This window comes from Amia ocellicauda, chromosome 4, assembly GCF_036373705.1.
Source record: "Amia ocellicauda isolate fAmiCal2 chromosome 4, fAmiCal2.hap1, whole genome shotgun sequence".
Lineage (NCBI taxonomy): Eukaryota > Metazoa > Chordata > Actinopteri > Amiiformes > Amiidae > Amia > Amia ocellicauda.
This window is the reverse complement of record NC_089853.1, coordinates 24,487,178-24,514,163: the sequence shown is the minus strand read 5'-3', so window position 1 is coordinate 24,514,163 and position 26,986 is coordinate 24,487,178. Positions and strand designations below refer to the sequence as shown.

The 26,986-nt window shown below is 37.0% G+C and overlaps 1 protein-coding gene across 1 annotated transcript in view; it reads left to right on the top strand.

Moving 5' to 3' along the window:
* The first annotated feature begins 17,877 nt into the window (after nucleotides 1-17,877).
* pcsk6 (proprotein convertase subtilisin/kexin type 6) overlaps nucleotides 17,878-26,986 on the top strand; it is a 41,647-nt gene continuing 32,538 nt past the window's right edge. The window contains exons 1-3 of the mRNA XM_066701534.1: nucleotides 17,878-18,352; nucleotides 20,884-20,988; nucleotides 23,754-23,864. Coding sequence (XP_066557631.1) covers nucleotides 18,194-18,352; nucleotides 20,884-20,988; nucleotides 23,754-23,864 — 375 coding nt within the window. The 5' untranslated portion in view covers nucleotides 17,878-18,193. The remainder of the gene's footprint in view (nucleotides 18,353-20,883; nucleotides 20,989-23,753; nucleotides 23,865-26,986) is intronic.

Below are 26,986 nucleotides of genomic sequence, written 5' to 3'. Positions count from 1 at the left end.
CAGGTTAAAAATATGTAGAAAATGCACCCTTTAGCAATTCAGATCAGAATAGTGTTAATCAGTCACACTAGGATCACAACCAAACCTGCATGTGGCATAAACTGCTGTAACCGATAGCAACTGCTGATTAAATTTAGTTTGCGCTGTTCATGTAACTATAGAAAAAAATCAAAAGCAATTTCTGTACTGTACTGAATCCTTCACTTTATTTGCAGAAGTCCTGAACTAACTTGCGACACCGTGTAACTGTTTAACTGTGTAACTGTATGAGTATCGATGTCGTGTAAGTTTGTTTGCTAAACCACAGCATGTATTTTGCATCATGTTATGTTTCACAGTCTCTTGCAGGTGTTTATTCCAATTGCGTTTGTGTACGCAAGTGATCCTTAATAAATGCATTAGTCAAATAAATAACGAAGTAACTAATTTGATATATATACTGATAGCTGCTATAGTAGAATTATGAAGTAAGATGAGTACTCTGATAATAATTGCATAACTTCCTTTGGTATACATCAATCACAAGTAGCCGAAAAGGGGATACAGGACAGTTTTGTAGGAAGCAAGTACTGTGCAAGACCAGTGCTCCTTAGGGAGCATATGCACATGTAAAGCAGAAATGTGATTGAGGATATGGAACTGAATAACAAATAAAAGGCATGACACCTGAACTACTCTGTCTTTAAGGGCACCACTGTCAATCTGCTTGAGCTTTTTTGCTTCTTCTCTTCACTAATAGTAACAACTTTCCTCTTTCCATGCATACAAATGCACTTGCATCATATGGTTAAGACAGTCTTATATACTAGTCACAACTGTATTATTGTGAACCCGAATAAATTAATAGTAGTTCATAATGAAATTATAACTGCTGTGCATAAGAACAGTTTTGAAGTATGGCTTATTATAATCCTGAGAACAGACTGCACATACTCCTGTACACATTACAAATTCTGTATTTTTGGGAAATGAAATATTTGAATACATTTCCTATTTTAACCAGTATTATTTTTAAAGACGTATATACTTTTTCAAAGAAATAGACAAATAAGTAAAGGAACAACAACAATGAGAATAACAACAACAAAAAACAGAGATGTTTAACCCAGATACAAGTTTAATTTTCCTGATGGGACTGGAGGTTTTATCTGTTGCCGTCTAGTCCTCACTATCCGAGTGCCTGGCTTCCTTTGGAAATTCCACAGCATTTGTTTTCTTTAGAAGAGTAATAACAAATGGTCGTGACATTATGTCCATGGACATTTCGACCTAAATTGAAACACAAATATCGGCACCAGAATGGAAACAGACCATAAAATACTGTAGTTTGTCTCAGGTAAAGAATGACTGAAACAGCCCTTTACTCTGATTATGGCAAAACAGAGTCTACCCTCTGACAGGAGGTTTTCTAAAAATTCTGACAAGGCAATGACATTGTATTGAAAGGTATTGTCATTTACTATACACCATTATAAATGCTTTAAAATACATGACTGCTCATCATTGCTTAAAATATATGACTGTTTATAAGAAGGAATTATTATGATGGGCTTATAGCATCTGTATGTGGGTTGTACATTAGAAAGGTGACAGTTCAGTGTCTCTATATACATCCTTACAATAATTCCAGCCCTCTAGCCACCCTTACAGTAATGGACGTCCTGGTAGGTGGTATGTTCTCTGCTACTTGTGTGGACAGTTCTGAACTACAATTGAAACTGTTAAAGAGAAGTTGAGGGAATGATGGTTTTCTCTTAAAAGTCCCAAACTGAACTTGAGTTTCCGTTCAATGTAAAAGTAAATGGGTAAAACAATAAATCAAATGGTCTGTACAGGCAGGCAGGTTTAGACCCAGCACAATGATGTGCATGCATTGTCAAATGTACACAAGGTGTAAAGGTAGGCTTATAGATAACCTTAAGAGCCATCTTTCATTTTAAGTGACTGTGTATATATGTGGCTTTAAGAAAGGTTGAGGAATTAGGATTTCCCAAGATAACTAGGTAATTTCCTATTTCTTTGCAAATAGGCTTGTTTTGTTCAGAACAACCTAATGATATATAGCGATATAGAACGATCATATTATTTAATGTTGTATCAAACACAGAGAAGTTCAGATCCAATTATGTAAAATCGTTGTGTATTAGTACACTGTAAACAGAGTTTTCCATCTTGACATTTTGAGCTCTCTACGGGTCTGTGTTGCTTCTACCAAAACACGGATGGTCCTGTTTTGATCAGTAGACTGTCTGGTTCCAGAATATGTCATACTTGTCAATATTTTGTGAGATTTTGTATTCCTACTCAGACCAAATATCCCCCCACCCCCACATTTCAGAATTTCATTGAGACATTAAACTGCATACATTTCAATATAAACTGGAAAAATTTAGGTTGTCTAAAATTTTGACTGGTAGTGTATATTATTGGATAAGTATTATTTTATGGTACTATAAAATTAATGTCAGTGATAGTTTGTAATCAAAGTAATAGTAGTATAATTTAATAGAATATAAGTAGTATGTGTTAAAGTAGGTCAGTAGCTGTAGTATAATAACAGGTATGTTCATGTTCATGATAGGATGAAGGTAACATATATACTTACATATATATTATTATTATTATTATTATTATTATTATTATTATTGATCAAAGAGCCCCAAGAGTAATTAAGCTGTTTTTATATCATAACCCCTTTATAACATGCAGATACAAGACCAGGTCTATTAGAATTAATACATTATGTTTTGTTAACCACACACACACATTATAAAATGCTGGAAAGTTTTCATTCAAAGTTGAAAACAAATACTTTTGTAGTTATAGTTTTTAATTTTAAAAAAAGAATTAAAATAATGTTGTAGCATGCAATTATTATCCTTATTTTGTGAAGAGAATTAACACTATTGCCCCAGCATGAGGCAGTTCCTTCTTTGTGGTGAACCACACTGAAAAGTCTAAAAAAAAAGGGTAGCCACTTCACAACTGAAAACTCACACGGGTTTGAGATAACAGAATCTACGAGGTATAATGGCTATGAACATTTTTCAAATATTGAAAGTGGAACAAAAGTGTATAGTTGAGGCTATGGCAGCCTGAAGGGTATACTATGTACTGTAATGCTAATCAGCAGCATTGCTGAAACTGAAAATAAGAGAACAGAATAAATGTATGTTTCCTCTGCGACACTCAGATGACTGTATTAGGTTACAGGGTGAAACACACTGCTTGGCATGAACCTGAGAATTAGAGGAACTCTGCTCACATTATTCAGATTCATTACACTTTTGTCTTAACTCTACAGCATCCAGTTATATTTATTTTATGTATCTATTTATTGCAGTGGTTTTGTGTCTAAGAGGAATCACCATTTTTTGTTCTAATACACATTAGTTAACAATGAAAATACCAGGTATTTTTCTGTGTATGCTGGTAACAATAAGCCATCCTTGTTTACTCTCATGAAGGTACATCTATGGTTTATTTATTTATTTATTTATTTATTTATTTATTTATTTTTAAATGCATTGCTTAAGTTGTTTTTTAATGGCCCTCCACACACTTCAGCTTTCTGTAGCCCCACATTACACTGGACCTACTGATAAAACACCACCAAGAACACAATACGAACAATACAACAAAAAATAGACACATCTTGGAAATGTACCATCCCTTACTTTTTCAGGTTTTATATCAGGGGTGGCCAACCCTATTCAGGGCAATACCATCATTAGGCAATTCTGCAGGTTTTACAGGGCTCTCTAAATCACCAATCACTGAATACTTGAACACATGAATATTATGACTAATTAAGACTTCATTAAAACTGGCTCAACTAAGCAATTAACGATGTGGATAAAACAAAAACAAGAAAGCACTATGGGGTTGGCCACCCCTATTGTATAGCAAGGATTACCTCATCTTTCCTTATTACCTCATAACTCATCAGTACAGTGCTGTGCTGCCTCACAACTCCACAATCGTGGGTTTGATTACGGTCTTGGCTGTCTGTCTGTGTGAAATGCAAAAAATATTTGGATATATCTTGGGTAAATGAAAAGCAAAGTATTAGTGAGTAAAGAATATAACTGACCTGTAATAAGATTTAACATGGAAACAGTCAGGTAGCAAATCTGGATGTTTAAATTAAAAAATGAACCCTGAATTGTCTGAAAAACCTTACAATTTTCACAGTAAATGGAAGTAACAATAAAATATCACTCAAAGAAGTTATTGTAGTTTGAGAGAGCCCTGGGAAATTACAATAGCACTTTTAGCCATATATCTACAAAAATATCATCTTTGGTGATCTGAGAGGCCAAATGTTGAAAAGCTCTGGTAACTTTAATAAACAGTACTGTGCAATAATTGTTTAATCATACACCTGACTTTATGCCTACAAAATCCCTGACTTTGTGCAAGTGTACCTAGAAGAATTGATGCTGTTTTGAAGGCAAAGGGTGGTCACAGCACATATAGATTTGATGTAGATGTTTCTTCTGTTCACTTTGTATTTAGTTAATTGTTAAATACAATCTATTAACATGTCTATTTTTGAAAGCATTCTTACTGCCTAAAACTTTTGCACAGTACTGTATGTGAAAAAATAATTGAACCTGATCAAACTGGGCTGATCAAACACCAAAAGGTGAAACAGAGGTAAATGTACCAGAATGATCACCCCCCTCTCCTATTCTTATATAGAGAAGCAGCACTCACACTGAGAGCACACACTAAAATAAAATGAATTGCACTGCCACAATAACCTCAGTCTGTGCATGTATATTTATAGAGGTGTATCTCTAAGCTTTAAAAAGGCTGGAGATCTAGCCTAGTTCAGTGTCCTGCATATCACAGCCGTCACATCTGTCAGAAGAGGTGAAGCTGCTGTATTATTATACCCAGTTGTTTAAAGATGCAAAGTTATAAAGCATGAACACCGGCCAGAATATTGGTTTTATATTTCTCTGGTGCTGCTAAACCTGGAAAATAGACAGTTATTTTGAATGTAATTGGCTTTGTTGTACAGAAACAAAGTCATACACAATAGGCAACCCTTTCACACTTTCATTTCAACACACACCCAATTTGGTCACGGTGTAAAATAAGGTGGTGTGATTAATATTAATTAATATATGAATAGCACAGGATAAACACATGGATATGTCTTGCACTTCATCTGAGTTCTGATCATAATCACATGTATACCAGTATTAGGGTTATGTTTAGTTGTTTTTGCCTTTGTTTTTGGTTAGGGTTCATGTGCTACCTTATTTTAAAGATTTACCCATAATACTCAAAAACTACAGTGCTTATGTGTGGTACAGTAAATGTGTGCTCTTCAGTAAGAAAAGGTAGCAAAGGAAAGTGGAAGTTTGTATTTAAATAAAGTTCCTTACAACTGTTGTTTTGTTCTTACTATTCAATTATTAATAGAAATTGGATTGCTTGTGTGGTTTGCTTATTCTGAGCTCTGTGGCTGTGTCTGGGAGCTACAGGAGGCAGGGACATGCCTAGGATATTGAAGAAGAATGAACATAGTCCAAACTATAATTCTATAATTTCTCTAGTTCATCTTTATTTCCAATGGATGATTTTGAAACCATAGAGACCTCAGTGCCAGGACTATGAAAACCCACCAGTTTAACAGAACTGTTAAACTAAGATATATTGGTATGGGTTTCAGTAGAAAGGTTCAGATTACTGCCTGCAAAAAGACATTTTAAATTGTCCGCTTTTTCTTTTCTTCCACATCTGATAATTGTTGCGCATTGCATAAATCCCACTCAACACACAGCCTTTTTGTTTCCAAAACAAAACAAAAGTCCACACCCAAGTCGTGAAATAATGGCTTCAACCTATGTGTTCAGTACACTGTGGAACCATAGCAATGTTGCTCCCCCTGGAGGCAGGCTATATTACTGCAACCCTCTTCACACCCCTTGACTGTGTTTCAGATACTGTAGGGCAGTGCTGTGAGCTGGAGACCAGAGCCACCTGGGGCTGCTGATAGGTGTGGACCTGTGGAGCTGGATAGACAAGGAAGCTGGAGCACTACTGGACTTCACCACCCACACAGGGGGACAGGCCAGACCTCCACCATGTCTTCATTAGGTAATGCTTTGTCATCATTTACCCTAATGTCTAACAGGACAAGCTGACACATTTTGTGCATGAGTCCTAATAAAGTCAATCACCCTATCATAACTTTTCTTGACTAACACGTTGACCCAATTAGTACATTATATATATATATATATATATATATATATATATTAGTCAAAAATGGTGTCTGAATATGTAGTATCTTTAGAGTGTCAGTACTGTATTTAAAATGAATTGTGGAACCTCACCAGACAGAATCACAAGTACTGTAGTAAGTCACTGCAAATTTAAATAAGCGAAAAAACAAAATTCCATCTGAAACATGTAACACTGTTTCATGTAAAAGGAGAAAAACAAATCTGGTAAATCTCCTCACTAACAGAGTATCAGAGTGTTGGAAGAGGGAGCGTAATTCTGGCATTTCAATTACATGAATAAAGCAGAGAGCTTCAGTAACTCCTGTGTTGTGAGTTGTTTATCCTTTGTGTACAAATCAACCCAAGTTAGGAGCCAGGAAAAAGACAAGCAGGCAACATGAAGGAAATACATTTTCCTGTTTTGTTCTAGACAGAACTGGCAGAAAACGAGCAGATGTTCAGAATTCAGACACGCGGTTCTGAGCCAGGCCTATGGAGCAGCTATGGAAAAGGCAGGCAAAGCTCAGATCACAGAATCACAATAATTACCTAAAGGCAGAGTTCAATATATATACATTCAGTAAAAAGAGTTTTAGTCTTTGGCCACTAGAGGTGCTGTATGATAAATAAATGTTTTAATTTAATTTAATGTGATTGTAATAACATATCTTGTTATTGTTACTTAATAAAAGCTTTACAAAAGTAAAAAATAGGCAGAGTAAAACAGAGTATGTTCTTTAAATATATGTATGTATATCTATCTATCTGTCTATCTATCTATCTATCTATCTATCTATCTATCTATCTATCTATCTATATATATATATATATATACAGATATATAGCTGGACATAGTTAAGCACTTGACTTGTTTTAATTCAGGCATTCCCGCAGAATGTATTCTGGACACACACCGGAGAGTCGTGACCCTTTTTTCTCTCAGCAGACATCTGTTCCCTCCTGTTTTCTCTAAAGAAATAAACACAAGTGACAAGGAGATGCAGTATGTGCCGGGCACTGGCAGCTGTTGTAATTGCCTTGTCATGTTGCTGATAGAGTCCACAGGCTTGTAAATCAGGGAGCGGACAGCACTGCCTTCACAACACCTGGCACTGGCACCCAGCCTGTAGCAAACTTGACAGGATATAGAGTTATATACAATGTTGTGGTAATATTTAGGTTGTTTCTGTGAAATATTTTTGTAGATTAATCTAAATATTTTATTAGAATTTGATTTAGGGCTCAGACTGGGGTTAGGGTTTGAATAGTGTTGTGTTTCCTAGGGTTCTTAGATTTCCAGTTTTGCATTTCTATTGAATTAACTAAGAGGGAATGGGCTCTGGATTTGTTGTAGCTTCCGATTTTACGTTTGGCTACAGGTGGGGTTTCTGGCTGTTAGATATGTTTTGTTACTCGCAACTCTATGGTTTAATTTTGAATTAGTGCCATGGACTTACCGCTCTTAGCTTAGTATAATTATGTATGTCCTCTATGAGCATTAGAAAAAAAAAACAGAATTCTTTCACTGGTTGAATTCCATCTTTGCATTTATGTTTATATTTCTCTGGGTCTTAAAACAATAGTTGTAATCTTATTTAATGCGAAAAGGCTACAGAAGCACTCCCATTTTATCCAGCTTATTGTCAAAACTGCCATGGCTTGCAACACTCTTGGCTTATGAGTGTAAATCAGTGAACATTTCTCTCCCTGCATTCTGATGTGAGCCCCAAAGTTGGCAGGGAGCCAGTGCTTTGCTCTCCTTCTTGTTAAAACTGGATTTCTTCAAACAAGCACCTTCTGGGTCTCACTGTTCTAGGAAGCTCTGTCCCCCCTACTGTGTACAGCCCTAAGTCATTAATGATGTTTTATTTGGTTCCATTTTCTTACTCTAAATGTCTGTGTTTATCTGCCACCACCATTTGTCCATTATACATTACATGTAGAAACTATTGATCATATAGTCTATGTAATGTCTGATATTTAAAACCCTGAATTTGGAAAGATGGCCATGCTTGCCACTCAGATGGAAGTGTTCTTCCATAGTGGTGGGTACAGGTTTGTGCTCTATGCAGAGATATCCCATTATGCAACTTCCAGTAGAAGCTGTGGCTTTAGTTTAAGGTTCCTGTATTTGTTCAGCAAGAAGCCCACATTACTAACAAATGATTCTTATATAACTGTTGAGAAAGATGACATGAGCCACTCACTGGGCTCAAAACAGTGAGATGACTCACAACCTCGTGACTGGGAAAATGTAATTTCAAAGGGATTTATTGAGCAATTACTCACAAATTAAGGAACAAGTTAATTAGAAATTAACGACCATCTAATGCAAATTAACAAGCTTGTGAGAAATTCCAAAGTGGTTTGTAATGTCTGTATTATCATTTTGAATGTCAAACGCGTTGTCAGTGCACAAACTAATAATATTTGTAAATTACGTATGTGTTTATAAAGGTCTTATATATGACTATGTGATTAAAATGGTGCACTTTGCTGTTTATGCTGTTTACATAAAGCTGTTTTTGGCATAAACAAGCATATGATTTAATTTTCCTCATTTAGAGCTGAATATACTATGGCTCTATTCATGAACTGAGAGTGGATTTTAGCATGCTGTACATTTTTAGAAACTGTATACATATTTCATAATTGTAGGATTGATACTTTTCCTGCTCCTGCAAATGTGAGGGGCCCAAACTTCCAGAGGAATCACAGAATGACATAGATGGCATATTGACATGCATAACAAATAAGACAGAGATCAACACTATTTTAGAAGACAGCCACAAGTTGGTGCTATAATGCCTGTTTTCACTAACAGGCTGGTTTGTACATTGGCGTGTTTTTTGTTTCTGTCACTTAACTGAATCCTAATGATTCCCTTCAGTATAGGGTTGGGACAGAAAACCTGGGGATGTCAAACACAAACATGGTTTCAGTTTCCTAACTGACACTGTTACATTGCATTCCTGTCTTGTAAGAAATAGAATTAGACAAACAACAACATTGGTAATTACCTTTATTGCACAACTTATTTGATCTTAATCACCTGTAATCAGTTTTTTTTTTCTCGAGCGTATTTGGCATGCCATACATCTATCTAGAGTATTACATTTGAGCCAAGACATGGAAGGCTATGTATTCTTTGATTTCTAAATGAAATGCAATACAGGCTACTACATTAAAGAAAGAAAGAAACAGACAAACAAATACATTAATAAATAAATAAATACAAAAACTGTTCTTCTGCCAGATGTATTTCTGCAATTTCCGCAATATAGTACTGTTGTATTTCACACTTGACATGTCCAACTCCATTATGTACCTATCTTGTAAGTTCTCCATATCTACACATTTTTTATCAGTAGTAGCAGGGTATGCCAACATTTTACTACTACATATTACTACAGTACCAACGTTTTTAAAAAAGGTAGCTTTACTATGTACAGGTACTGTTCTATAGACAATGTTCTCATATATATTGTCACATTTATACAATAAAACAAACGCAAGCATCCAGTGAGTTCAGACTGAAGCTACTAGAATATCAATGTGTTATTTTGGATGTGTTACTATATTGATAGTAAGATAACTTCCACTCAGTCTAACACAGTAATCAATTACCACGTTTTGGTTACATACACACAAGTCCCCAGGAGTGAAATACAAAATCAATATGAATGTAAAACAGACCTATATTGCAATAAGCACTTAAATACGAATATGCTGTTATAAGGCTACAACAGCATCCTTGGGCATATGAAGCTGGTTCTTTCAGTGATATATAAATCATATATATATATATATATATATATATATATATATGTATATTTTTCAGGATTTATTCTAGTAACATTAATTATTAGTTATAATCCAACTCCCATGTTTCTAATTAGAGAAATCCATCAGTCATGACGTGAGTGAAAGGAGAGTCTCATAACAGACAAGCCCCAAACAGAATAACCTTGCATTGTTGAATGATAATGCCCCATTGACCTCTGCTCCCAGGGAAAATGCCCCTGTTTATGACCCATTTCCCGGGCTGCAGTTCTAGAGATTGATGATGTTAAAACAAATTCATGTTCAAATTTCACCCTAAACAGCTTCCAAAAATCCACGTGCCCATCAGGCTTTGCACCTCAATTAGGAGTCAAAAACGGAGATCAGAATGAAAGAGAAAAATTGATCCAGGAAGGGAATGTTGAGAAAGAAAGCCAAACGGCACGCACTCATTTTCCTTTCTTAGAAGCACTGCGCCATTTTGGGTAGATGATGAGCCTGTATTCTGAAAATGGTGCTTTTTCATTGTATGTTTTTTTTGGGAGGCAAATCAGTTTGTGACAGGAGCAATGCAATGTCATCCAGCGACACCAACCCCAAGTGAAATGACAGATGGTCCAGGCAGGGCTCTTAATGGTTCCTTTTTGCATTGCCCTGTTCATGTATTCTGGCTCCGTTCCCTTGGCGACCTCAGCACAACTTATCTGAAACTGTTGTCAATAGTGCAGATTTCAGTCACCTTTAACTGTTTTTCAAACGCTTGCTATTTTTGTATTTATGTTTGTTCTCACATCCAGCTGAGCAATAAACAGGGTAAAAAAAGGTCCGAGGCACTGAGGCTTTCATATCATGAAAGCTTTTCCACAACCTTGACTCGCCTTTTCTGAATGTATCCTCCGCTCTCTTTCGAGATTACTACCGCATTGATATTTTCCATGTATTACGCTATCAGATTGTTGTTCATTTGGAAAATCATTTAAGATGTTGCTAGAGATGAGGTTAACATATTCAGAATTAATAACACAATCCACAGGGTTGGGTGCAGACAGCTGGCAGTTTTTCAAGAGACTATTTCTTTTTTTCAAACACAGGACTATTATTATCATTCTTTGACCTTGTGTGATGCTGTATATTGATTTACTACACGTGCTGGATAGTTAATTACCTTGTAGAGCACTCTGATATTCTGATGGGCTGAACGGCTTGGCTAGACTTCATCAAGAACTAATCCACCAGAAATGGGAAATTTAAAGTCGATGGAGAAACATCATTGAAATGGGATTTGGTTTTGTACCAGTCACTGCTGTACGTGGTATGAGCAAATTAAACAACTGATCTGAAGAACGTTCTCTTGCCTTTGAGCAGTGCAAATTAATCTGAAGCCTGGTGACTTTTTCGTAACTGTAAACAACAAACCGACATGAGAGATAAAGAGCCACAGGATCAGTGATTGTGCACACATCCTACAAATTTGTTGAGAAGCATCACAACACAGTAAACACTTGATGGTTAAGCATCTTATTAAACCACTGGAAGTGTGCGGCTTGTTAAACCCGAGATTGTTAACCAAGCGTGCGTGTGTCTGTGTGTGTCTGTGTCTGTATGACAGGGGCTAAGGTGTCTGGTTAGAGATATGCAAAGTCCTGCAAGTCTACTGTACTGCAAGTCTACTGATAAATTCCATTTGAAGTACAAAACAAACAACCACAAAACAAATGGACACAATACTGCTTTGATGGCTTTTGAACAAATTGCTCCAAAGAAGCTCTCAGCTATAAGAAGTATTTAAGATAAAAAAGAACAAATATTTTATATGTGATCTGACTGGCAAACCTTATGGGAGATGAGTGCCATGGTTGTACATTTAAATTTGTGCACAAAAGATAAATAAATATAACATTCACCTTTTCCCAAGTATATACAAAAGTAAAATGTATATTTGTGGGAAATTCAAGACCAGCAGATGGCAGTACAGTCATGCCATTGTCAAAATTGCCCCCAGTTGGTACCATAATTATTTTCAAGAGAGAAATTTCCCTCCCAGTTTGAGATATTGATCAGGTAACACCTGATTTTGAAATGATGTTATATAACAGAGCTGGAAATGGCTTCCCGCAAGTAACTATGAAGAATGAATAAAAATGTTTGTTTGCTCGTTTATGTTTCTAGCTGAAAAATAACTTTTATTCCCATAGGGTTCTGATTGATCTACAGCAGATAAAAGGCAACCTGCTTACCACACGGTGAGAAGGAAAGATCATTTTAATGAGTCCAGCTGCAATTCCTTCTGAGTCCTGTGAATTATGGTTGGAAGAAGAGAAGATTGGGATGTGTTTGACACATATAGAAACACACAGGCACCTCGTGGGAGGGATACATTGACTCTGGGACATTCTGAAATTCTCCCTTATTTCTGTCATGGGAGCATATTTGTGTATTTTGTACACAAATATCAGCAAAAGTGATCTGTAGAGATAAGTATTTGCCTGCTTTCGGGCTCACTTTGATGACTACCATAAAAGCCTCATTTCATGTACTCAAGGCTGACAGATTATAATATAAAACCCCTGAAGGCTTCAAACGCAGCACTGTCAGCCTGCCAGCCCTGTAGACAAACACCAAAGTATAAAGCTGCCAGGACACCAAGAGACAACTGTGCTCTCACTTCAGGTACATTGCTTCCCAGGAAAGCTGTCTGTGAACACACACAATCTTTCAGACACCTGCTGTGGGCACTGCTCACAACATGGCTATGTGTTCTCTTTACATAAGGATTGACTATACCAGGACAATGGGGATGAAGTATTTCTGAAACACTGTCCTCCTATAAGAGGTCAGCCCAGGCCTCAGAAACCAGTGAGTGTATTTCTTAAAAGCATAGGACAAATCTTTCACACCTACAGGACTGGTGGAGAGAGAGGAGAGAAGTGTTTCTCCATCTTTTTTCAGGTTATATTAATCTTCATCTTATTTTTTTAGACTCAACTGTGGGAGGGTGGGGGGAGAAAAAGATGTGAGGAGCAATACTGGCTAGTTTACTTTGTATTCATTTCTACTCCTCTGTGGCTCCAACGAAGTATCATATGTTAGAATTCTGTGCGGAAAGCTTCGTACAGCTCAAATAGCATACACTAAGCAGCAAATAAGATCAAGCTTTCCATGCCTGGATGAATCTAGTTTAGATTGTTGCCCATGAGATCCTTTGCAGTTAGACACAGCTCTAGTGGAATTAAAAAGAGAATTTTTCGTGTGGGGTGGGGGGTTGGGGGAGATTATAGCGGCTTCATACCTTCCTGAGCTCAAATCTTCAACCAAACTATTTAAAGCTGTGCTCTATGGGTATGATATATAACCTCCACAAACAAGGATGTGTAATATATAATTGTATGGATAAATACATACATTTATTAATAAACAAACACATTCAACACATTTCCATGGCATTTTCCCCATGTGATTATTCAGACCAACCGTGAATCATTCCTAGAAGACATGAATGTTAATTTAAAAATGCTTAAATGTATTTCTTTTTCATTAACCGCCCGATTCTGAAAGTTAACACTATCAACATGAATGACACGAGTGTGCCTGGGTGTAATGAAGATTCTGCTCTAGATCGATGACCAGACAGGGTTTTTCATTACAAAGGCTTATATTATGGCTCACATGTAAGCTCGCTCTTATGCTCACACTCTGTGCGGTAAATTGTTGTGCTTCAGCCAAGGCTTAGAGACTGCACACTACCGCTGCTGCAAGGGTGGATCAGAACTAAGGACCTCACAGTGGAGGAGGCCAGTGAACGCACAACATCTCGGTGGTCACACAGTGAGGGGCTTGTTCCTCTCAGGAGGTACAGGTTGCCCATCCGCTCTCGAAGGAGGCAGAAAAACGAAACCACTGTTCCCGAATGAAAGTCCCAATTCTCCCAGTCACTTGGTGAGCAATCCATCTTAATCATTTGAAAAGGTGGAGCTGACCTGCTTTCCTACTCCCATGGATGTTGCTAAATATTCATCTGCTTCCCACAGTGAGGGTAGTTTCAAAACCACAGTGTTAAGCATACTGGTCAGGGACTCCCTAGATGGAGCTGAAGACCTTTTTCAGTTTTTGTTTGCTTTCTTTATGCCTTCAGACAGTTTTTGTCTTGTTTGGATGCAGCACCAAACAGACCTCATCTCTCCAGGACTGTATCTCTGCCGGATCAGTGATAGGATCCCTCTAGTAATTTATCATATGCACACAAAGGTCACAGTCTTGTATTCTGCCATTTTTCCAACAAGGAGTCCCTCAAATTAGTTTGATTAGTCTATGACAGGGGTGGTCACACTAGTCCTTTGGGTTTCAGTGCAGCTGAGCTCTTCATTATCTACTCAAAGTAATCATCAGCTTAATTGGACCAATTTAGCATGAGGTTAATGACTTCAAGACACCTAATAAACCTGCTGAAATGTGGCTCAGCGAGATAGGAGTTAGCCCTTATATTATCAGCCTGCTGTGCTGCACAATACTTAGATCTAAATGTGCAAATGTGACCTGTTTCAAAAAAGGAGAGCACTTTATACTTGAAAAAGGAGTGCCAATCTACCTCAGCAGACATGCAACCAGCAAAAGAGAAATATCTGTGGGTGATAGATACAATAAGTATAGTACAGCAGTAAATATTTAACTGTATGACACCAACATCCTCTGATTTCCAATCCAGCTGAGCTCTAAATTACTTTGTTCAACCTTAATGGCATTATTTGGTAAACAAAACAATAATAAATTCAAATAAAAAACAGGAGTATTTAATAATTTAAGTGTAACTAGAAATATAGTACTTTCTATAATGTGAAAAGAATCACCATATTCGAATGAAGCAATTGTTAGTTCAATGTAGGGTTCAACTAGAAAACTGAGAGCACAATTGAAATGAAGAACAGAAGACCCAAGGGGTCCCACGGCTCAGCAATGAGAAACTTTGCCATAGCACAAAATCAACAGGCTAGAACATTTTGAACAATTTGAAGCATAGTGAAGAACTATATTTTTGGGAATGATGTTGGATTTTGGCTCCATTGGGAGGTGATATTTTCCAAGCATCCATCCATTGTGTTTAGTAATATCCCCTTAGGTTTGCAGAAGAAAAAACAAACAAGAAAACAAAACACTGGGATTATATGATCTGTTATGAATTGCAGGATTTTTAAGAAATGTGTGATGAAAAATGTGTGCCATAAACAATCTGTTTCCAATGCAGATGGTATGAGAATATTTCTATTTTGAGAAAAAAGGTTGCACTTTCTGATTGAAGCAGTAGGAGAACATTTTCAAGAAAGATTGTGCTGGCCATTTTTAGGACTCCTGTAAACTGATGAAAATAAAATAAAATAAACAGGAAGAAACACTGTAATGTTTAAATTGTAAAGGAATTTACAAATGGCATGGACTGTTATGAAGGGACACAGCTAAAAAGGTCTGTGGCATTCTTACCAAGGCAGAAAAGTGAGAGCTATTTTTGAGAGCTATTACATTCCTAAATCTTTCCCATGTTCTCTTGACTGCCACAGACAGATCAGAGAAAACCGTCTTTCTGAATGCCAGAGAACTGAGGGTAAACCGTTTCAATTGTCAATTGCCCAAACTAGTACTGCATATTATATAGCAAGCAATAAAAAAGTGTGTGTGTGCCCAGTATACATACATTGACACACATAGATGCAACATTTATTGTATCTGCAGTTGTGTCCACAAAGTAAAATATATATTTAAAAAGAAAACAACTTGTTGGTAAATGCATGCATCTGTTTGAAAGTCAAATTATACATTATCTATTTTTATATAATCTACAGTACTAAAAATGGCTTTTACATCCCACTGAAAAATTGGAGAAACAGCTACTTTGTGGTATAATAACAAAAGAACACACAAGTTACCAATGGTTTCCTTTAAAGCATATACATTTTACCTCAGCCTGTGGGCATATAATCAGCATTTAGGCACATGAAGGGTGATTATTACACACCCTAGCCAAGGAAGAATTCATGGATTCATTAAAGCTGCAGTCTTGCATAAATTTACAGAAAGAATGAATAAAGCTGTCATGATGTCTGTTTTTCATTAGATCCCTACCACAATCTAACCAGTTTGTGTCTGCATGTATACATTCAAGTATGAATGCCTTAGAACAACAGTAAAGAACTTGCAATTGCTGTAATTTGGTGTTATTTGTTTTGCAGATACTGTATGTTGCCACAGGTTTCATTACCAGGTGAACAGATGTTGTGGCTATGCACATATTAGATACCCATTTCAGGTGTCTGCAGATGTGACTGCATGTCTCCAGTGCATTGCCTTGTGGTGTCCTGTGGTAACCCTAGAAATCTGGGTTCACTTAGTCTAAACTGCTATAAAACATTGCATGTGTCTATGATGACATCTCCTAGACAATTAATCAAAATACCCTTATTATAACCAATCTACCATAGCATTATTAAGAAGGAAGTAATGAAACGAATAACATTAAAACAATGAAGGAAAATGGAAGAAAGCATGTATTCGTGTCAAAAAGCATGTGGAATCAGCTCAGGACTGTTTTAATACAGCTCCTTAATACACTTTTTTTTTTTTTTGTTGAATGATTTCTTTAGCCTTAGGGAACAGAATATTATTTCAGGGAATGGAAGCTATAATACAATCTTCTGTTTGAAAGATAGAACATCTCAACACATTTTAGAGCCACCAAAACATATTTCAAAAGTTCTTATAAGGTTATTATGAGATTAACCATTAATTCTGTTTTAATGATGAATTAAATATTAATTGATGTATAGCACTAGTATTGGACATTGATATAAGTTACTTAAAACGTATGCACCTACTTTGTGATATATATATGTTATATATGCGTAAGTCAATGTATTGAACTGCAAGACACTGTTAAGTGGTATATCCGTTTGAAGTACACTGGGTAGGATAAACACCTTAATCTTACTTTTTAAAAAGCTGTGTTGGAAGCAAATTATTATTATTATTATTATTATTATTATTATTATTATTATTATTATTATTATTATGTAATATACATTATTTTGAATCCAATAAATGCTCGAATCGAATATTTATATTTATTTAAGTCCACACATTCCTTTGCGTAGTTCTTATTAAGAAATGTCCCAATTTTCGGTCGCAGATTTCCGCAGTTCTGCGCGGCTCCACCAATGGGATCGGTGGAATTCTGCACATCTGCGCAGAACTGCGGAAATCTGTGCCACCAGCAGAACTTGATTTTACCAGGTGTGCAGCTGGACTGGCCAGCTGACCAGCTCCCCTCTACACACACACACACACACCGCCGCGCAGGAGCTCCTCTGGGCAGCAGACAGACACTCGCCGGTCCACCTGCTCGTCCGGCTGAGCCTGGGAGGCACTGAAAGTCATGATCGACGGAAAACAAATGCCCTTTCATATTCGTGCATGCAATCATTGGGAAAGTGAATGAGCGCAGAACCGAAAGCGCGGCTACACACACCTTTACACCGCCTTCTACAGAACAGAGAAAAAACAACGTAACAACTGGCGCTGCCGTATTTTGTCCTGTGACTTTAAAAAGTTCCCACGGTGGACAATGTCGATGCCGCATGCAGGTGTGCGCAGGATACTGGGCTCTTGGGCTTCAACACGTCGCCACCTTTTCACCATCTGGTAACTTTAAAAAGCCGGGGAGCTGCGGGCGGTGGAGTGCGGGTCTGTGCGCCTAGAATGACCTCTCCATCCTGCTGCTATAGGCTGAGTGGCAGTGCGGCTCGCCATTGGCTGCTGTGTTGACATATAGTGGAGCGCTAGCGCGGTGCAGCCACTTCTTTTCTGGTTCAACTTTATTTTTCTCTCTATGTATGTATGTATGTATATATATATATATATATATATATATATATATATATATATATATATATCTATCTATCTATATCTATCTATCTAAAACCTATATCACCCTGAGAATGTGAAAACAAATCTGTCAGCAGCAGCAGCAACAACAACAACAACAACAACAAGAAATCGTGGTCCAACGCTATGTACTATTTTCATATAAATTAAAGAACCTTTTATTTTCCTAGCTATGATTCTTTAATTATTAGTATTATTAGGCGACCGTTTTAAGCATCAGGATAACTTAATCTAGTGAAAACATGCATCTGAGTTGGATTTTTGTGTTTTTCACTTTTTTGATTGGCCAGACCTGGTCTTCTCGACACGTTTATACGAATCACTGGGCTGTGCGCATTTCAGGGGGACACGGAGAAGCTGATAAACTTGCTACAAAATATGGCTATAATAATTTAGGCCAGGTAAGAGACTTCATTTGTTTCAAGATTGCGGGCGTTTGAAGCGGCGTGCTGGTGTGTGGGGTTGGTTTTAAATCATGCAGCTCGGCAGGGCATGTCTATTTGTATTGCATTTGCTGGGAACATAGGGTAACCCATTTAGTTGCTGCTTCACTTCAGTATTGCCAGTATGTTTTGTATCGCTTTTTGGAAACCGTTGTATGTGTCCGAACTTTAAAGAGCAAATAAAGTATAAATGGTGAAACATTGTAATTTAGGTATGTGCACAATTAAACATGAAAACCTATCTATTCAGACATTACATCTTGTTGCTTAAATTCAGCTAACTCATGGATTAAACGACGTATTTAATGCTGGACACCTATACACTGAATCTAAAATGCTCACCGTTTCTTTTTATCTCGATCCATATATATATATATATATCTGTCATTGTAAGTGCAAGTGTTTCCAACTTTTTAGCAGCCTGTGGTCAATGCACCAGCGTGGTACTAGCGCTCTTGTGGTAGGTTGGTGCAATGGTCGCGTCCGTGCAGCGCACATGTCCGCAGTTCTGCGTGGATCTGCGCGGGTCCACCAATGGGATCGGCGGAATTCTGCAGATCTGTGCCGAGCTGCGGAAATCTGCGCAACAATAAGGCGACCACTGTTTCAAGTTGTAGCGTCTGTTTATCGTGGGAAGACGGCTATATGCGCTGCAGATTCGTGTTCATTAAATAATTCACGTTTGCAAGCTCCGAACAGCTGTGCAAATGCCAATTTACTCGTCTTGATTAGGCCATGTTGACAACTCCGTTTGTGCTCATGTAAATGCATTGCTATATCATTTAAGACTGACGTGCTGTGTGTTGACTTTTTTTGTATTGCTTGTTTTCTTAAACCGTCAACAAAACCAGCATGGGGACCTCCGGCATTTGTATCTCTGCTCCTTCAAAGTCTGTGAAAGGCAGCAGTAGTGTGAGAGAAATGATGCCACATGATATGATACCTACAGGGGTTCAATTCGCGAAATACAGTCCGATCTGATCTTGATCAAATTTGTATTTTAAAGCCCTTCATGTTATGTAATTCAGCCGTGTAGTCTGCGTGCTATTCTGGGATAATGGAAGCCATTACAAACGTTTTGCGTTGGATAGTGTCCATGTACGTTATGTTTCTGATAATTGTATATTCAATATTTTGTGCATTGTTTCAGATTTTGAATTGGGGGCGTTTTAAGTAATATAAATAAGCAATTTTCCCCATCGACAACGTCTTTCAAAAATACATTTCTCGTCCATTGCATTTTCTAATAACATATTGACTTTTGGTCAGTCACTGAACTAGGAACAAAGCAGAAGTGTAGGCGAGTGAGCTGTGACAGGGAGGCTTTAAATGGCATGCACGGGTTTTTTCTGCATTTTATTTGGGGTAGAGCCACACAATAGATTGAATATGCAATTTCTTTTATAATGACTTACTTAAATCCCATCCACATACTAGCAGTCTGACAAACTGCACCAGTACCGGGCACCTAACCTCAATCTCACATCCCCTTCTTAAGATTTAGTTTTACATAAAGTTTTATTTCTTTTTAAATGTCAACAATATTGCACAGAAAAGTATTATTTACAAATCCCGAAACTGAAGTGCCCTTTCCCTTTCTTGGAATAATGAACTTCAAGCATGTTACACATCAGATCTTGGCACAAAACAGCCACAAGCACATGGTTTCATTTATGCTGCGGTGATCATCTTAGGAACAGCTTCTGCGTGTTGCATTGCTTTATTGCTGGAAACTGTTATTCCTCCTGAATTAATGCAGAAGTAAAATCTGGAGACATTTAGGTTACATTGAAGCTACCCTCGGTATCACCAGACATTAATAAACGTGTAGAAATAAAAGCTAGACATCTGGTAGAAATGTATAGAATTGAGACGAGCAAGAGCTAAATCCCTACCACTTACTACAGATGTGAAATGTAGAGGGCTGATCGACAAATTCCATGTGTTTTCCAGTTCCAGACTTCATTTTTAAACAAATAGTTGCTGGAATGAAAGCCTGTTTATTTCCTAAGGTTTTTAACATGCCTTAACTTGTTATACATATTACTTTGCATCTGAAGCAATTAACAGGCTCTAAGTGAGGGATAAAATGTTCTGTAGAGCAAGGAAGGGTGTGTCTTTAGTTCACTGCATTACAATGACATGTATAAAGGTGTGTTTTTAGCCCATTTCTTTAACTAATTTGAAGGCATCAACCCAGTTAAATATACTGTACACTATAGACATGTTGAAAGCATGGAAGATACCAATTTCAATGGCAAGTGAATAAACTTATATTAAAAATGATGAAGCATGTGTAAGGAAGTGACCTATATAGTTTTGATTTACTGGTGTGCTATGTCATAATTGATTGTACAGTTCAAGTCATTGCTTTATTAAATTTGACACATCAGGATTCCAGAACACAGGCCAAGGTCTTTGGGGAAAAAAAAAAAATATCTGAGCAAACAATATAACCCTGACCTTATGTATCTCTTTATGTTGATTAGATTGGAAGCTTGGAAGATCATTATCATTTTCATCACAGCAAAGTTGTAAAAAGATCTGCCTTCTCTACAAAGGGCACTCACAGCTTCATCCACATGGACCCAAAGGTAGGTTTGTTTTCCCCCTTTTTAATTGGTCCCCAGAAGCACTTGCAAATCCACCCGTTTAAAATCGTCACATATGTACACGTTGCCTGCTATTCTCACGTGTACCATATGTAGCATTGTAGGAAGGAAAACCTTGAGTTTGAGCCCAATATATTATTTTCTTGACATTATAGAGCATTAATGGGTTAATTGATCAGGTATGTTAATTTTATGACTACCAAATAATTAAGCTAAAAAATTGCTTCTTTGTTAGCTTGGTGTTCCAGTTTGGGTACTGTGCTGGTAATGCAATCTGTGTGCTGTATTGTTTCTGCTTGATGGTCCAGGGCGTTATGTACATATTGTAAAAAAAATAAAAAATGAAATAGTTTCTATTCTGTGGGCACACATACAGCATATTAATAATGCAGGGGCTGTTTATAGAGCATCATCTGATAAAGTATAAGGCAGGTTTATGACAAAGTCAAGCTGTTTCCTTGGCCTGAAACCTGGCCTCCTTACTAAGATTATCTTCTTCAGACACACCTGATCTCTAGAGAAATAAAAGCTGGAGCCCAGGCCTTGAGTGGCAGTGAAGAACAGTCACACCGATCATATCGTGTCCAGAGACATGTATACAAATGGAAGTCTGAGCCGAACACTCAATAACCTTTTTTATAGGTGTCAAGACACTGTCGATTTGCTCTGTATGTTGAGTGCTGTTCCCCACTGTTGCCACAACGTCAGTGCAGCCAGAGTTTATTGTCAAATGATTTGAAGCCCTCTCCATTATTGCGACTGAGCTATTTATCAGTTAAATAGCATATAAATGCATTGTAATGCTGCAATAAAGAGGTTTTTCCCCTTGCTATATATAAACCTTATAAGCAACCATTAAATAACTTTATCTCAGATGGAAAATAAAACCAAAACCTTTCTAGCTGAATTAGGTTTATTTTGTGAAATGCAAGAATTAAAATTAACAGTAAAGAGTTTTTATTTTAAAGCTGATAGCAAAGGAATTCATCTTGTCAATTATTAATCTGCTCGGGAGCATATCCAGTTCCCTTAAGCAAGGCAAAGAAATTGTAACAAAGTTCTGCCTGTGCTTATTAGCATATACGGTGGAATTCTAAATAGTAATTCGTGGTGATCTATGTATACATTTCTTTTGTCAGAGGCAATTTTCAAGTTGTTTAATTCTTTACCGTGTTTGAGTAGGGTTATGCTTGAGGAAATGAAGAGTGCATTTTATTTACAACTGATGATAAAATAATTTTATACGACTTTTAGACATGTCTACTAGGCCACTGGGATCTATGAAAAGCTGATTTAGATTTTAATATACAAGACTGCATCTGTTGTAATTGTGATTTCATTTCCTGTAGCCACTGTAAAACCACTGTAAAACTACATCTTCTGAAATGTATGGTTGAATACTGCACAGTTGTCAACTAGAATGATTGGAAAACCAAAATGCAATACCCATTGTTAGAATTATCCTCTTGAGTTTTTTGAGTGTCTTCAGACTTAATAAATACCCATCAATCTCAACATTGGTCATCTTGTGGGGAATTGGGGAGTTAAGGTTTGCAATTGTGTGCTTACTTGTGATGGAATGGGGATGTTTTATTCCATCATATCTGTTGTTCTATATATGGCTTTGAAGATTCCTTACTTCATCTTCAGAAACGACCCTGACAAAGTATTTGTGCAACAGAATGGGCTTATTAGTCTTGATTCTGCTTTTTCTGCTTTTATTTCTGACCTTCAGTCCTGCATTCGTATCTGATCTTAAAATATGAATTGGCTAAAATGCTATTCATTCAGTTTGTGATTCATGGAAATCAAAGAAGCTTTCCTTAGCGTCACTTCTTTCCAACTCATTCTTCCATTCCATTCAATTGATTATGGATATTTTTTCGCCAAAGAATTATTCTTAGGGCCTTACTTGGCAGATGTATCCTAGTACTTTGGTGTTTTCCTTTGCACACATTTTTCTAGATCACCTTGAGTGACCTTTGAGGGTTTCCTGGCAAGAAGATGAAACATCCTATTTTCCCTTCCTCTCTTTCATTCATATCAGTCCTTCATATTGCCAACACACTTCTTTCTGGAAAAGGAGTAGGACATGTATAATCAAGCATTCCTATCCCTACTTTTTAAATGGCTTTCCAATGTTCATCAGTGCTAATGTAAAGCAGGTTAATCTGAGAATGTGAGTTTTCAAGTCTTTATTTTATGCATGAGCTTAAAGTTGTACTTGAGGAGCTGTTGAAACTGATTTTGTGATTTTTTTGTGGGTTTGTAAGCTTGCACGATCGGGCAGGTTAAAATTTGACATGAATGAAAGAAGATTGTAACAGAATTTTAGATACGCGGTCTGTGCTAATGTAGGTGTTTAATTGGTTACAAGAGGTTGATATTTGATACAGCTGTTGCTGTCCATGTAATGTTCATGCTTCTGAGTCCCATTGAATGCTTTATGTCAGAAGCACAAAGGACCTATTTATTTATTTATTTTCATATTTTTTTTCTGGACTGTTGCTAAAATCTTTTTTGCTTAATGAGGAATTCTTGCTTGGTAATGACTTGCATTTAAAATAACAACTGAACCGTGCAATGCAGAACACCAATTTAAATTATAATGTAAAATATATTTACATTTGAAAGAGAAATTAACTTGAATTTCAGCTAACAAGTTCTCAAAATTACACATTTAACGGCTTTATTTTCGGTTGGTTCAGGTGGTGGAAATTAACTGCTTAGTTTGACACACATTACAGGTTCATTGGATCCAGCAGCAAGTCGTCAAAGCCCGGGTGAAAAGGTACACCAGGAACGATCTCAATTTCGTCCACTTCAACGATCCCAAGTGGTCTAACATGTGGTATATTGTAAGTACACTTTTTTTTTAATTGTCCATATAGTTAAAGACAACCAATAAAAAAAAAAAGGTTCTCTCTTCTGACGCTTTCCTATGTTTGTTAACTCTGATTCTGCCTTCGCCCTCACCCTCAAGGCCTAGATTACTTTTTCTTGTGCAGAGTTTTTTTTAACATTGTTAAGGAGCACAGTGGTGTATGTCTTCTTGGCTTCCTGTGAAAAGGAGGTTCTTCACAGCAGGTGGTCTTGAATTAGGCCTTTCCCAACATGAACAACTTGCACCTGCAGGGTTTTAACCAATCAGTCTCCTCCTTGGGCTGGTAGAACACACTAGATTGAGTTAAAGTTCTGGAAGTTGTTTTTCTTCTTTTCTTATACTGCAGTTTATTTTATATACAGTTAGTCTATTGTACAGGAAAAGAAGCCGGTAAATCCCCAAATCTGCTGTTCTTTCTCCCTATGTACTGGTCACAATTCCTCACAGCTGGAAAATTTTGATTAAGTAGAGTCCACACAGAAAGAGTAAAGCGATGGAAAATGTATGAGGCTGAAGTAAAAATGCTAGCATATGTAAACATCCCTTCCCTCAGCAGCATTGACTCTGCATTCTCTCGTGTTGCTCAGCAGAGAAAATAGCAGCAGAATGTGCTTATGTTGTGGCATTGTTGATTTCTCTGTTTGAAGTGTCTATCTCGGCCACACAGTCTGAAGCATGCATATTAATAGAACTGCATCCTGTACTAATGTACCTACTGACAGATTTTTTAATTAAATGAGTGTGTGATAAGAGGTCTTTATACTTACTCATGTGTGAAATTGTCCCGACTTCAAATGGTGTTCTGCGAGAGGTAAAAACCCAGTAAAATTGGGCTTGGAATGGATTAAAGCCCCCGACAGGACGTGCAACAATGAAATGGTAATAGAAAATTATTTGCCAGCTGAACTGCTCCTCGAATTTTTCAACTGTATTTCTGTCAAGGCTCACATTTAATGTTGAAGGTCTGCTAAAATAAAATTAAAAAAAGTGGAAAACATTCTCCAAGGGTTGAAGCCATTTGTTTTAAACATTTGTGTAGATTTTGTCTAGCACTTGAGTGTCAATATGCTACCTCTCTAAGAATTAATATTTAATTGAGTTCTGCTTTGCGGTCACACTTTTATTTTCGGTTTTACTTAATCAACAATACAAAGAAGTTACTGATCATCTGCAGAAAAATTATAACGTATGTATTAGAACAGAAACCGTGTGTGTTTGTAGCTGTGCTGTTACATTATGAGCCTCTGCTTTTTTCTTCAGGTCTTCATAGCTTCTTAACCGCTCACTAATTTTGTCTCATTGGAAATTCTTAAACATTCCACTAAAGACTGCCGCTCATGGCGACTTATCTTCAGGCTACTAAATGAAGAAATAAACCGGTTAGATGGTGGCAGGATGTGGAAAGCTCTATAAGCAGATCTTGTGAAATGGGAGATTTATGCCACATGTCAAGCGTACTTCTTAAATTTCTTAACCACATCTGACATCCCAGAAGTTGAACTGTTATTTAGAGTAGGAATGGGAGTATGGAATGCTTGTGTAAATTCATGATGACTAGATGACTTGCATATCATACTTACTAATTGCCATCAATAAAATGATTTATTATTTTAATAATTTCACAAAGAATTGGAGCAGGCCAAGGGGGTGTTATTAGTGATTGATTACTTTGTTGCCGTTTTATTATTTTATCTGCTTTTCATAATCGAATATCAGTGCTGGAGTTGACATAAGTGAAGTTTATAAATCAGTGTTTTGTATCCATAAATGGTGCATTACTGTACACATTTCTTACATCTGCTGGTGAAATCCTATATCTTAGTATAACAGGGGAATTCCAGTTGTCAGGTCCATGCATGTTAGGGTGAATCGCAACGTGTTTAGTTCTCTTTAGGGTTTGAGAATCACTCTTTTTCATGAATAGTTTTTATCTAAAGCCAATTTCTCACAATCCTTTTGTGTTCTGTCGGTTGTGGCTGAGTGAGGCACAGTCCTAGAGGGTTTACCTATTTGCCAGAAAATAATTGTCAGTTTTGAGAGATTAAGTCCAATCATTGAGTCAGTTAATGAATGAGTGAATGAATAAACTGCTGAGAGAACGCAAAAAACCAAAACACCATCATCAGAAGACCATACATGTTGTTCAGCAGTATCAATACATCTTACTTAATTCTTGATTATAAATCTGATTGCTCCTCTGCAAGCCTGTTTGATTATTTCATGAATAAAAACAAAATGCATGATAGAAATCAATGTCCCATTTTTCTGGGGATCGCATTCTCAGATGTCAGAAACCGAATTCTTGCTCCGCCAATAGATTTTTGTTTTGTGTGTGTGTGTGTGTGTGTTGAAGATCTCCAATTCACACTGCAGCCAACTGCCCAGATCTTTATGCGTGAACCCTGGATGAGCAGTAACTAAATCAATACATCTGTATAACTGACCCTGAACTTGGAAACCAGAAAGAAATGAATGCAATCCTTGTTGTCACCATTCAGTAGACATTCACGAGATAAAGAGAAAAAACAGAGGTACGATTAATTCAGAGAATCAATTGAGCAGACTGTTTATGTGGATGCAGTTAACACATTTTGATTAATGTAAAGTTATTCAGAGAGAATGAGTATTGTTGATAAATGCTATGCAGAGAGCTTGCTGTTACATTTGCAGTTCTGTGTGGTCTGATATTGGCGAAAATTGGTTTACAAAAAGAAAAACATGGCTTACATTTATTTCTCCCCAATGACAACAAACCACCCTTAGTTTTTATTAATTGTGCTGTGTAAGATGGGCAGGGAAAAGCAATGAAAATGTAAGACATTCCATCTGTAAACCTTCAACCCTTAAGCCTTTTTATTTTACAAGACCGGCAGAAACATTTACCATCTGAAAAAGTTCAGCGATCTGTTACAAGCGCACTATTTGGCTTCCCTATTTGTCTTTGTTTCCTGCTTTAAATGGGGTGAACAATTCTGATCCGGGACACCTCGGGGCATCAAAGGAAAACGAAATCATTAAATCACTGTTTTCCAAGACTAGCCTAAATGCCACTCTGTCGCTGAAATCTCGGCAGCTTAACTACACTAATAATTAATT